General features: G+C 44.7%; 1 protein-coding gene across 2 annotated transcripts in view; it reads right to left on the minus strand.

Moving 5' to 3' along the window:
- The window catches only part of ITPKA (inositol-trisphosphate 3-kinase A), a 41824-nt gene extending 32564 nt beyond the window's left edge, over positions 1-9260 (minus strand). Inside the window, exons 1-2 of one of the 2 annotated variants that reach the window (XM_071558392.1) lie at positions 8483-9260; positions 8105-8155 (exon numbers count right to left, since the gene is read on the minus strand). In XM_071558392.1, the coding sequence (XP_071414493.1) occupies positions 8105-8155; positions 8483-8989 (558 nt within the window). In that variant the 5' untranslated portion in view covers positions 8990-9260. The remainder of the gene's footprint in view (positions 1-8104; positions 8156-8482) is intronic. The other variant, XM_071558393.1, reaches the window with a different exon arrangement.
- Positions 9261-14522: the final 5262 nt, after the last annotated feature.

The following is a 14522-nucleotide window of genomic DNA, read 5'->3' on the forward strand; positions in this document are numbered from 1 at the left end:
GCATGTACACCTGTTTAGCATTTCTGCTAGTAAGACCCACACTCTCAAGTCAGACAGTAAGAGAATGAAAAAAATATTACTAGGGGCAATGGTGAAAGTCTGTATAAATAACTTGCCTATTTTTTTCCCAGGGACACTATGCAAGGCAAGTAGTTCTCCACATCAGCATTCAGCAGTATTAAATCAGGAAGTCAGTCTTTCCCCTCCTGTGATCTCCTGTCTACCTATCTGTGAAGAAACAGAGGTCGTCCTGCAACACATGTCGTCAGTCACTATGGAACTGTAACTTCTCCTTTGAGTTGATGGGAAATATGAGACAGTTGAAAGTCATGAATTCTGTGCATTGAGTGCTATGCCTGCTTGTAATTAAAGACTGTAGAACATTAATATACCCACGCTGCATGCACTTGAGTTCTTTTCTTACATGTATTTTCAATGCTTGACTGATGATTTCTTAATTTAGTTGTCACATGTTCTCCTGATCTGCTTTTTTTGAGAATGTATTTTCCTTGATTTTTAAAGCAATAATAGTCTGCTTACCACTAATTTTTTATCTTCCCTCTAGTCCTTCCTCTCTCACTTCCAGTGGCCTTCCCAAACACTTCCAATCACTCCCCTTCTGTCTGCCAGTACATATCCTGTACCTATCACAAGTCTCTTACCTCCCTTATGTCCAAAGTTTGCTCTTGACTAGTCTGCATTAGAACCGTGCAGCTACCCACCACAACATGTCTGCCCATAATACTGGTCATCTTAAAGCATAAGAGAACACTGTTACCTGTGCCACATGCTTAGTGGACCTTTGAGGATTTTCAGCAGGGGTGGTGATTTCAGAGCATCTGAAGAGGTTCCAGTATTAGAAGGTGTTGACACATGGCAATGATGCTCTCTCCATTTCCAAAGCACTTGCTGCAGAGTGAGCCAGCACTGGCTAGTCTGGTTAACAGGCCGGTGAGAGACAGCCCCTTGTGCACAGCTGCCCCTCCTCAAGCTCACCTCCTGTGTCTGGAGAGGGGTGGCTGAGTACAGCCCTCACAGCTGACCTGCATTGATCCTTTGTGTGTGCAGGACCTACAGACTTTGACAAGCACCAGCACCTCAAAGGTAAAAGTAGAAGCCTGCATTCAATTCAGCACTCCACCACAGGAAGCAAAGAAAGTAGAGCACAGAAAAGATGTGCTGTCTAGAGTGAACATCACTGAGAAAAACTGCTGCAGTGTTCTCAGCTACATGGAGCTGCTTCAAAAGAGCTAAGACACAAAGAAAGCTGTGTTCTCTCTAGTAGCTCAGAGTAGAGAAGGCAGCTATATCTAAAACTGGATCACTTTATGCTGGGATGTGGCAGAAACCAGGAAGGAGAAATCAGTTATATTGATAATGAATGATGAGTTCCTAACATCACGGGAAAACAACGGTATTCTGTTTCTATGCAGTGTTCAATGTAATTTATCAACAGGCATTATGCTTAGTACATGAAAGTTGTAGGAAGACTACAGCAGTTTCCTCTGATACATCACAAGTAAACTGTGCCATTCCCACTAACTTGCTTACATAGTTCTGCAACATCCTAGCTTCCTGTTAAACGGATAATCCTTTGGTGGACTGATGAATCACACACTTTGCAGTACCAATTACACACAGATATAACATGTATCTATAAATATTCTTTATCACCTGTAACCATGCCTCTGTTACAAATGTGGCTCAAGTACAGATGAGGTCAGAAGGCTGAATAAGAATGGTAGATTGAAGTTGAATGTGAGTAAAATAAGGTGGTATCAGTGGGCTAGCGCAAACAGCTTAAAGTGCTTGCATTCACTGCACCACTTCACTTGAACATTTCAGTCAGTAGCTATGGAGTGTTCCTTGATTCTGGGTTAATGCCAAGCTCCCACAAAGCAGCATCTGTGTCATGCTTCGTACAGTCACCAACTGGCTTGGAGATTCTGTCCCAAGCTCTAAATCTGGATGATGTCAAGTCTATGATAACTGCTTCAAATGACTGGCCAACTGGTGTTTGGCTAAGTTCTTCCCAATCTTGCCAAGGAATAGAAGATTTGGTAACAAGCAATAATAGCCAAGCCTGATGGGTTCAGAGTAGGTTTTCTACAGCATCAATATCATACCTCCATGTTTTGGAATATGAAAGAAAATTTCATTCCTTGTGAGAAGCTCAACATTTATCAATATAAAAATCCACTGAAATGCTGCTGGTTATGTGTTATCCCAAAAAGCACTTTCCATTACTGACAGGAAGGGATCAGTTAAGCATGAGAAACAGTATACCAGTGTATTTGCTAGTCTGACACAGGATGAATAGGTAACCTCTCCCCCTTCCCTATGCTTTTCTTCAGAACGAGCTGATGGAGACTAACACCAGCTTCCCTTCTCTTACCTTTTTTTACTGTATTTTTCCCCAGGTATGCTATGCTATGGACAGACAACGTCATCTTGCCCAACTTCTGAGCTTTTTAGATGAAGCTCTGTTGGTAGAGAAGGTTGAGAAGAGCTCTTAAAAATGCAGTTTAAACCTACACTATGTAAGATCCAAATTAGCATGGAGTGAGTGACAACCCAATTCTCTTTGCCTCAGCCCCCTTTCTCTGCAAAAAGTACACTGATGGAGAAGGTAGAAGAGAGACAGACAGTGAATGCTGCTGCACATAAGATCACTTTTTCTTTCCAAGATGTGTAAGGTTAATAATACCTTTTCTGTCATCCCATTTCATAGATAATCATCACAAAAGGCTGTATGATGATCCTTAGTTCTTCTCTCAGTTACTGCTAACCAAACAACTATCTAACACATAAATACAATGTGCATTTTTAGCTTTCAGAAATATTAAGTATATTAAAGTGACTCACATTGTGAGCATTTAATCAAACTGATTCACTTTAACCTATTCCATTTATAATAAACTTTAGATGTGACTTGAGGTTATTTTTGAATATGTTAACTACTACACTAATCAAATGTGGTAGTTAAATTAATCAATTAAAAAAGTTCACCCTAATTAAACCAGTCTAACAGGGTTATAGTTTCAGAACCCAAAAATATATAGACATACAAAATTTTAAAACTATTGCTCCAGCCACTATCCTTACTCCTTTTGAGACTGGCATACATTTTCAGCAATAAATCTGCTGAGTCAATGATAGCTTGAGAAAAATATGCTTAGGTATGACCTCTTTAAATATGCATTATCCAATGACGAGTAGTTACTGTTAATTTTTTCCCCTCTTTCCAGGGGTAATAAGCAGTATAAGGATGTTTGAACTGTAAAAGTGCACATATAAACTTCCAAAACATATGCAATCCAACAGGTCCATAAGAAAAAAAATCACAGAGCTCTTTCAATTTTAAACTTTATGCCCACAAAAACATCCTTTAACATCTGAAAAGTGAAATCTATCAGAGTGAAATTGATTCAAAAGTGAAGAATCTTGTAGCCTCTAAGTCACCATCTCATATACCCAGGATCAGAAACTCTTAACTGATAAGACAATTTAATTGCCTCTCTCTCAACTCACTTGGTAAGAGCTAACTCATTTCCTCATAGACAAGAATTCATATTATTAAGAAGACCTGATACTGCTGATGTTTTGATATACTTCACCACTTGAGTGTACAGTGGCAATGAATCAATCTCAGACCGAGAGAAGGCTCTCAATTCACACTTTTGTTCCAATTACTGTGCAATGTGCAAATGCGGACCATTACTGCTGTTCAACTTGTATTTGCTCAGTAACAATAGGCAGATTTCAGTACATGGGACTGTCATTATAAATCTGCAATTTTTTAGTAGTGTGAAATGTATTCCCTCAAAAGTAACTGTTTAATGAGCAGCAAAGTAATGAAGCCTGGTTCTATTTGAGTGGTATCTTCTGTCCTGCACCCTTATCAGAGTATCTATAGTCACTGTCCTCTATAAACTTGTTCAAAAAGCCCTCCAATCTTTCTCACATTTCCAGACCTCCTAGAAATGTCCTCATCTTTCTCCCCTGTCCCTCAATTAACACATTCCACATTCTCTAACTTCACCAGGCTGTAGCACTCCATACTTCCTCCCATGCTTTCTCCTAATTACCCACAGTACATGAGACTACCTGATGCAGCTGGATCAAGCATGTAAGCACCTATGGACTAGCCAGTATGCATATGCCAATTTGCTAGTCAACAAGCAAAACAGAAGACAATTGTTTGACTCCTCTTGTACCTCCTCCCCCAGAGAAGAAAAAGTATGCACTTGGTTTCCTCTCTTCCACCCAGAATCAGACCTTTGTGGAACTTTGAAAAGCTCTTGAAGAAACTTTGAGATGTCTATGACACTGCCAAATCAGGCTGAAATCTACTAAAGTTGTTAAAATGGATTTGATAGAGTGATTACACAAGCTTTCTTTCCTTTTGAAAGTAGGCTAAAACCCCATTAACAGTCTTACTTATGTCATCTCTTCATTCCTATTCTTCCTTTAAAAATAACAACTTTATTCTACCGCATGAGCTTATGTAACCCACCCCTGAGCCAAAGTAGCTGAAACTTTCAGTTTGTATTTATTAATTTATTTCATTAATTACTTACTAAGTGTGTGTGCCTCTCTATACATTTGTCCTTTCTAAAGTACTTGGTGTTACAAAATATAACAGCAAGAAGATTGGTGAAACCAAATATACTTTACTAATGGCTATGCCCCAAAGTTTCTGGACTGGTATCATTACAGGCAAGAACAGAACTGCTTTTTCTCTAGCAAACTGTCAGCTGTTCTCATGGTTACAGTTCTAGGAATTTGGAATGACAGGTCACAGTTATGAAAATGAGTAGATTTGGCATGTTTCTATCTAGTAAATAACATTCTCCTATGAAGCGGACAAGAGGCTGCTGTACATTATCATGGTGTTTTATTTTGTGTGAAAACCACTTTTTAAAGTCTCTGTCCCAACAAGGAAGGTGCTAACCAGACTTTGTATTTCTTAAAATTGCTCATTCACAGAATGAAGACAAAAATATATAGCTCTTGTACTCTCTCCATTACTATAAATGCACCACTGGTGTTTACACTGCAAGATTCGACTGTGTGTATACACCTCCCAGATGGCATGAAGCAAGGGTACCAAAGTATGCTTCCATTTCAATGCAAGAATAGGCAGGAATGTTAGCTGTTGCCATAGGGTAAAATCTATTCTGTCAATTCGCTATTTGAAAAATAACCAATATTTTTTCATGATTTAAGAAGCTTCAACTATTGGCACCATGTTACTTCCATTAGCACCGCTTTGCACAATTGGTTTTCACTGAACCACAAATTGAACAAACAGGACTGCAGCAGAATAGGCTTCTCTCACACCTCCAGCTCTGCACTGTTGGAAGGGTCTCCCTTCAGGAAAGGCAGGACAGCCCGGATTCCAAAGCCTCTGCTGATTACTACAAAATGACATGCCTAATGTATGCAGAGAAACTGGAACACCACCCACTGAGCTTCTCTCAAAGGTGGGTCTGCCCAGATGAAAAATGGCATTTTGTCCCAGAGGACGCGCTGGGACTGCACTAATCCTCAGCCATCAGTCCCAAGGTATTCATGCCCCCTACTCCTCGGGCCCTATTATGTGTCAATCCATCCAACCCAGAACGCTCTGTGAAATGCTTAACTGAATCACTCATCCTCCTGAAGAGCTGTTTGCTAAGTGAGCTGCCAAGGAAAACTGTCCTCCAAGGGGTACAGTCAGGGACAGCACTTCCAGGCATACCATCCTGGGATTTAAGGCTTGACAATTCCAGGACAGCAAACTATGGACACAGAGGAAGGGCTCCAGAGCTTCCCATCTCTCACACAGTCCTGCACAGGCACCTTGAGAGCTCACACGATTTTGAAGACTCATTGGGGTCTCAATCTCCAGATCAGCAGTAGAGGCCTTGGGAGGACCTTCTTCAGCTTAGGTCTGAAGTTCCTGGGTCTGCAGATGGAAGCCTTGAATCTCTGATAACAGGAACATTATCAGAACTTCTACTTCTGCAGTTGAAGTCCTGGGCAAATTTCCAAGGTCCCTTCTAGGTGCTGGGGAGCCTGGTAGGCTTGACTGCCCAGCAGTTCTCCAAGCACTGGTCTGAGCTTAATCATAAGGTGCCAGGTTCCAAAATAACTTCTAACATTTTCAAAGGAAAGTCTAACAGAATTCCCCAATACCAAGGAAATTTTAAAATGCCAAAACAGTCATTTTGGCCCACCTTTGATTTCAGTTTCCTTCAGAAAAGTCTCTATCCTTTGTGTTCTACTCTGAGAACAAGTCTTCATGTATCAAAATACACTAAAACCTGTAAATGTGCCAGAATACCAGCAACTTCAAAATATAAAACCTTTCCTTGGGTTATCCTACAATTTGTAGTTCTTTTCACATGTATGTGCCTGCCTTGAACCCAAAGCCTTCCATTCTAAAACACACACATTCATCTTGCCTCATTAAAGAGTAGAAAGGACACAACCTGTAAAGTTGAATCCTCAAAAGTTCAAAGCACAGGCTCTCCTACTTCAGCATGGTATGCAATGTTTGGCCCATCTAATTTATTAGGCAGTGCCATGAAGTTCTTCTGTTTTAGAGTTCTAGGTACCAGATCCCTGCTCTGGTTTGACGACTTGCCACAGGAAGCATAATGAAATAAAGAACATCAGTCAGAATGCAGGCTCATGGTGGGCAGTTTGCCTCATCCTCCCCTACCCTACAGGTATAGAAAAGTAACTCCAACTTTTAAAACATCAAGTATTTTACCAAGGAGACACTTAACTATCCTGCAGCTGCACTAAACTTGGCAAAACTGAAAAAACTTTTTCAAAAACTGAATTATTATAATACTATCAAAGTTCCAAATTTCCCACACACCTTAATGAATAGGATAGTCTCTCAAAGTTAAAATATTTATAATACAGATATTTTTAGTTTGTCTATAAATCATTGTTAAAGATCTGCTCCTTTGAATATTATATTTTCCTGTAATTAAAAGGTGACTGAAGTCTTTTAAAAGGCTTAAAAGACAGTAATACTGCTCACACCCATTTATGCTGTATTAGATACATGCATGTTAGGCCACAGGGAAGGACACACGTCTAATCATTTAGAACTCAATATTGCATACAATACCAAAGACTTGCAGAACCTCAGAGGTACCATGGCTTCTTATCTGCAGAATCCGTTTTGCTTCAGCCTATATTCACAGACAAGTTAACCAGATACTCCGATGCCATCCCAGAAGTTGTCCATATTGCTAAAGTGTCATCACTTAATTCTTTTTCCCCATTAATCACCCATACAGCCCACTGCAATAGCAGGGATATGGCCCTTTTTTATCTTTATTTTCTATTCTCCTGCTACTTTCACAAAATCCCTACTAGCACAGCATGTATTTTAGAAAAGAAAGCAAAATTACAGTAATTTTTCCCCCTACAAACCACATTCTATGTCAGAATCATAAGTACAAACTAAATGTTATTATTACAGGTTTCTTGATATTCAGCATGACAAAGTACAAAACCTTTTATGTTCCTTTTCCTCTTCCAGCAATAGGCCACAAGTTGATGCAAACAAAACCAATATTGTGCATGGCATTTTAGCTCCTGTACTATGTGTCCTCTGAAGCAGTAAACCCACAATTACCATGAGAAAAGTCCAGCTGGAGGTATCATCTATAAGTTGCATTACTTCTTCCTTATACATTTTTTATTAAAGCATATGTTCTGCTTGAAAACAATTCAGCGTCAATGAGCTGGCAGAAGAACAACAATTTAAGTTGCTGTGTCAATAAAGGTAGGAGGAGGAATTCACTAAAGCTACATATTTCAGGTACAAAAGCCTGGAAAACACACTGTAAAGAGTCAGGCAAATATACATTAAAGATCATGAAAAAGCAACTAACTATATGCCTTTAAAAGTGCACTTCGTGGATGAAAGCTGCCAAATTACAGAGGGGATTTACTGAGAAGAACGTGTTGCTGCGAAGGGACAAAAGAATGCATTCTATCCATTCCAAGCTCCTCCCCATCTCCTGTCATGCTCACAGCAAGAAGCAGCTCAAAAATTGACAACCGCACGCTCCAGGATTAAAGACACAAAAAATACCTGCCGGTTAATGCCCGGACAAATTTTATTTTTAACATCTGACACAGGAGACTGGGAAAAAAAAAAAAGAAAACACAACTCACTTAGGATCAAAAAAAATCTCCCCATATTCTTGGGACACCAAGCACAATTCCAGAGCAAAAAGAAACAGCGCACACCTGGCCGAGTTTTAGAAGAGCCAACGTGCAGGAGCGCTTTTCCAACAGGTGCGAACAGCCTGTGTACGGCACCGCACGCCTGCCGGCACCAGGACAGGAGTTTCCCGGAGTTTGCGTGGAGCTGGGTCACGGAAACTTCACTCCAAGCGGGAGCGCCCGGTGGCTCCGAGGCGCCCAGCAGCCCCGCCAGGCGCGAACCGCTCCCCCCGCCCCTCCCTACCTGGCTTGTGTCCTCGCCGTGCTCCAAGTGCACGATGCCCTGGCTCCTGCACTCCGTGTCGCTCAGCACGTCGTCCTCCGAGTCCTCCAGGAGGGACGAGGAGCCGGTGGAGGAGAGCGAGGAGTTGGACAGCCTGCGGGACTGCAGATGCAGCGAGCTGCCCGTCCTCAGCCCGCCGCCCTCCGGCTGCGGTGGCCGCGCCTGGGGGCTGCCCTGCGCCTCCTCGCTCTCCTCGGCGGTGACGGTGAGCCGGGGGATGACGGGCGGGAGCACCCCATTAGGGGGTCTACAGCCCCTCTTCGCCGGGTCGGGCAGCTGGCGGGCGGCGGCGGCAGCGACGGCGGCACAGCGAGCCTCGAAGAGGGAGCGGAGCTCCCCCACGCTCAGCCGCTTGGCCAGGCTGAGCTCCGGGCTGCTGTGCAGAGCCGCGCGGGGCTCCATAGCGGGGTTGGCGCCGGGCGCCTGCCGAGGATCGGCGCCCCAGGACCGGCGGCCGGAGGCGTGCATGGGGAGCGCCGCGCCGCCGCCGGGCAAACTTCTTTGTGGCTCAGTCTCCGGCCGCAGCCCGGAGCCCGGAGGCGAGGCGCATCCCAGCCTGCCTTCCCTGGGCAGCTCTGAGTCACCCGCGGGAATAGCCGGGGGCGGCTCCTGTGCCCGCTGACCCGCCGCCAAGGCCTTGGGGCACGCTGAGCCCGCCCGCCGCCACCGCTCTGCTCCGCCTCGGCGCCGAGGGGAGGAGCGAGCGGAGCCGAGCCGAGCCGCGCCGCGGGGAGCCCCTGCCCGCCCCTTCCCGCCGCCACCCCCTTGTGGTTTCGCTTTCCCTGGGGCGGCCCCCGGGGAGCGGCCTCGGGGTGTCCTGGAGGGATGTCCCAGTGTGGCGCCCCCGCCTCCCGCCTTACCTCCGAATGCTGCCGCCTCCGCCCGCCGCCCCTCGCCGAGCAGCGGCTCCCCGGGCACGGCGGCTGCGCAGCGCGGAGCGCCCCGGCCGCCCGCGGGCCGGAGGGGCGGTACGGCCCCCGCCAGCCCCCTCCCAGCCGTACGGACCGGGGGAGGTGGCCTTTGCGCTCTCGGGAATTCCACCCCCTCGGGATCCCCGTGGCGCTCTGGAGCCCGCGTGTGTCCCGCTCGGTGCGCGCCCTCCCCTCCGGGGCTGCCGTGCGGGACCGCGGCACCCGGCGGTGGCCCGGCGCGCCCCTGCGGGGCGGGGGTGGCGGGGCTGTCACCACCCGCGGGGACCGGGGCGTTGTGCGTGCGTGGGTGACCGCGTGGTGAGTCAGCCTCGGTGCTCGGCGCGGGGCAGCCGCCGACTGATTCTCCGCAGCACGGGCGCTACCCCGGCCGCGCTGGAGGGGCTGCACGCCCCGCGTTCGACACCCCGGCGTGCAGCGGACAGGCTCGCTCGCGTGTGCCGGCGGCTGCGGCCAGCGCCCGCCTCCCGGGAAGCCTCAATCTTCCGTCAGTCAGCGCGTTACCTGCTGAGCTGTGCTTAATCAGGTGGCCTTAAGCCGCATGTTGCCGAGCTATCCCAGCCCCCTTTACGAATTAATTTCAGCCTTTGACACCCCCCGCCTTGGTACTTCCTACCCCCTTAACTCCCACTCTTCACCCAAAATGTAACCCGTGCTGGGCTGAGGCATGTGTTGCAATTGTAGCTGTTAAGACCTTTGGAACAGGAAAGGCATTCTGATGTACAGTTACATCAGCTGAAATGATTAGTAAAATTAATAATTTTGGAACCAAATGCTAAAGTCTTTAGCTGAGTTTTTGTTCATTTATCTCATTGTTTCCTCGTATGTTCCCATCTGTCTCTCACCATCTGCTGTCTCTTGCCTGGTACTTGGGCTGTGAGTTCTTGAAGTCTGTTTGCTCCACACATAACACAGTCCCAGCCTGGGCCGCGGCTGGGACTCCTTGGTCTCTTGGTGCTAGGAATGATTTGTTAACCTGTCCTGTGATTTGTTCAGGTTATTCGGCTGCAGTTGACTATATTACTGCCCAATCTTGAAGGCAACCTTTGAAAAAGCCTGTTTCAAAAGGACATGCCTTCTCCTGAGGTGACTGCTGCACCACTCACAGGGCCTACAGCTTCTCAATGCTCTGGAGCAGACAGGAAGGCAGCTGGGAAACTTAAATAATAATTCAGGCATCTTCAGATGCTTTTCTAGAATTTGGTGGTGCCTAGCCAGGAATTTGGCAGTCTGAATTTCCAGTTTAAATGGCCAAGTCTTGTGGTGGATTTAGTGCTTTGTGTAGAAACATTTGTGGGAGTTCTCCCGAAATGTATGTGGTGGACAAGGCAAGGGTGACAACTGCTGCTTAACTATGTAAAAAGACTACCAGTAAAGTGCAGAGGAAAACAGTTGCCAGTGCAGCTTTTCTCCAATAGGCACAAAGAAAGCCAAAGCACCTGTGGGAGGGTATTCCTTGATGGTAAACTGTAACAGATTTAAGTTCTTTTTGAAAGAAGGTAGTCACTGCTTTTATTATTGACTTGTTAAGTAATTTCAAATTTCGTGGTGCAGAAAGGCAGTCTCAAAACAAAAAGTCTTATTGAGCCTCCTACGTACCTAAAGTCATAACAGTTTAATTAAATGCATGATTTTATAATTGATGGTTTTCTAAGAAGGCTCACAGCATTAAATTTATAGGTAGAGCAGAAAATGTAAAGGCCAGTTTTAAATATCCAGGATTCCACATGCACAGGTTGGACCTGTGTAACTATTTTTTGTCACTGTGGCACCTTCCATCTGTAGACAAGCAAGTTAGAAATATGTATTTGTTCACGTGAGGTGAGTTAAGTGTAAGCTTTCATAGGCTAAACAAGAACCCTTCAGAGGACCCCTGCTGAATTTGGAAGGACACTTCAGTTTCCAGTCTCTTTTAGCCGTTGCTCTGTCTGCTGATTCTGCAATTACAGGATTATGTGTGGTCTATGATTAGGAAACCTTATTTAGGAAACCTTATTTAGGAAATCTTAACCTTGGCAACGGCTCTGAGACTACCAACTCAGTTATAAAATATTACTTTCAGTTAATGAAGGTAGAAACAAAAATACCCTGTGCATTTTTATTTTAATAAATGTCAAAAAATAGAAAAATGTCTTCTTAATAATATTGGTTAATGGTGATTGGATAATATTAGGCAGGTTTGAATTCTTTTAGAGTATATATGCTTTAGAGAGCCACCGATCTGAAGTTTGTAAGATTTATTTTGACATCTTTTCAACACTGCCAGGAGAATAAAGATGTTCTTCAGTCAGTATCACCACATTTGCTTGTAAGTGTACAGCTGTTTTAACCAAAGGAATGGTTCTCTACGTCCTGGCAAAGTGCTAATAACTTGGACTTTCTACTTGTGAAATCCTGCATTCCTGACAGGACAGGGTTATTGGTGTCCATTAATGATGCTTGGCAAGAGTTGGCTCTGATGAGACACAGATATATATGTCCCTGTTTTACAGATGGGCAAACTGATAGACAGGATGTAAATTATCTACAGACATAGAGTTAGTCAGGGGCAGAAACGGGGAGCTTCAAATTTGCTCTGTCTCTGTAACTGCCAGATCACGTTCCCACCTCCAGGGGTAAAGTGTTTTGCTTATCGCAGTCATTCTGATTCATATCGGTACTGCTTTGCACTGCCGGGGTTTCACATTTCACACACTCCTGCTAGAAAAAGAGCTTTCTGCCTTTATTTATATTGGCAAAAACAAGAGTCTATTTCATTCCCATGAAATCCCTTTTAAACATTGTTACATTAACATATTGCATATTTCATCTTTCTTTCAGTTTGCATTCCCATAGGGTGTCTAAGCCTTGACAATACAGAGGCAAAGATGCGATGGACATTTCTAAACAGATTTGAAAGATTTCATGAAGACAGCTGTATAAATATGATCTAGAGGGGAGTCTTGGGTTTAACGTGGCCTGTGTAGCACAAAACACTTCGCTGCCCACATGAGATTTCTCGGAACCTCAGAGCATAACATCTGAGAAACACGATGTTCTTTAATTCCAACCCAAGCATGACATAAGAACACCTGAAAAGTACTTGAGAGCTCCAATTCCTGTGTCTCTGGGATGCAAGAGATACAAGCCAGATAACTTTTACAAGTAGTTATAATATCTCTTTCAGGATATAACTGGGGAAAGAAAAAGTTGTGTGTGTTTTTATACATAAAGGCCTTTTTTTCCAGAAGAAGAAGAATAAAGGCACATTGCCTGAGTGCTGGCTGTACCTAAGGAAAGATCTGAGCTCACCCACAGGCCATTCATGTCTGAGGCAGAGGTTCCCCACGGTGGCGGAGATGAAGACCACATCTTTTCCCAGGGAGTCAAGGGGGAAAGCAATGGGTGGGCCGCCTGCTCCTCAGGAGTGGTGCCAGGAGCAGCTCTGCAGAGGGTGGATGCCTCTGCACAAAAGAGGTGGGAGCAGAGCAGGAGATGGGGTGGCCAGCAGACCAGTCTGGTGCAGCCAGCAGAGTAGCAGCAGCAGTGACAATGACAAGGAGCAGCTTCAGTGGCTTGATATCAGCTATAAATGTGTTGGGGACCTTGGCCATGTTTTAGTTCTTCTCCCTTTACTGCTCATTAGATTAAGTGAGCAAGTTAGTACATGTTACAGTTGCATCCTCTTTTTGTCATATAAACACAACCAGATCAAATTATGCAAGTACACAGCTGCTGCATGCAAGAGGAGAATGAGACTCCAAACCAAGGTTACTTGATGTGGAAACAATTGCTTCAATAAATGAGAGCTCTTAATGTTTCTGATAAATTTTTGTAGGCTATTTGCCAAATTTCTGTATGGGGTCTTTTGGATATAAACTCTGGACACCTGCTAATTGAAAGACATATTTAAGAAAAAAAGAAATCCTTTTTTACCTTAGAAGTAGCATAGCTGTAACTGAGGCAGCAATTTTTAAAATCATACTGTAGCTGGATTATTAATATGTGCAGTGGCACAAACACTGCTTCAGCTGTCCCCCACCCTGGACCTCTGGCCCGTAATCTATGGATCAGAACAGGCAGAAATAACTTCTTGCATTCCCCAAGCCTGCTGTCAGCTCAGTATCCCATAGTATTGCCCCTGAGCAACCCAGAAGCTCTGGAAAGTTGATGACTTGAAAGGGAAAACCAGAGCTACTGGGGAAACACAGAAAAGAAGCTGCGGTGTTTATGCAGTGGAATAAAGTTGGGTGTGGGTTCCAAGGATATGACTGTTGACTTAACAGGGAGTAGTGGGATTGAACGGATCCTCAGCTAGGAGGGAGATGTAGTGTACTGGTGGATGTGAGTGTGGTTATACAGATCTAAGTACATGGATCAGATGAGCCTGCCGGAAAGAGACAATCAAATACGAAGGTCCCCTCGTGGCTAAAAGTAAAATTACATTTCAAATTCACATGCCTGCACGAAGTAACTCTGACTATTCAGCTACCTTATATACTTAAATAGAAGGAGGGGAGCTAGTGGGGGAGACAATATGTCTCAGACACAGCCAGATGCACTCCTTGGAAAAGGCGTTGCAAGTGTTTGAGATCATAAGGTGTTGGCAGTCATGACAGTGAGAGAACACACAAAGGATAAGGCCGGGAGGATGAAGGAGTGTGCAGGACATCTCTGCTACCAAAATGACTCAGAGTGGTCTGCTGGTATATAGAGCGTAGTGTTACTCTGTAAGGAAAGGTAGGGAAGTGCTAGGGCAAATGAGAGCTACACAGGAGGTGAAGATCACAATAAGAGAGAGGAAAAACCTGAGAGAAAAAACATTTTTCTCTCACATCTGCATCATCTCATGCTCCAGACAGCTGCTATTCTTCATGAAAGAGGAAGAGAAAGACCTTTTCTTCTCACTTCTCTCTCAGCCTGTTGCCACTACTTTTATCCCTCACATTCTTACTGCTGTCCTGGGGGCCAACATATCCAGGGAATAGAATAAGATGGAGAAGGAGAAACAGCCCCAGGTATACTATTCCATGATGGCAAATGTTGTGCTGAAAGGAGCAATCAGGTAGCAACATCACTGGCCACAGGTTGTT

Source organism: Pithys albifrons, chromosome 6 (genome assembly GCF_047495875.1).
Source record: "Pithys albifrons albifrons isolate INPA30051 chromosome 6, PitAlb_v1, whole genome shotgun sequence".
NCBI lineage: Eukaryota > Metazoa > Chordata > Aves > Passeriformes > Thamnophilidae > Pithys > Pithys albifrons.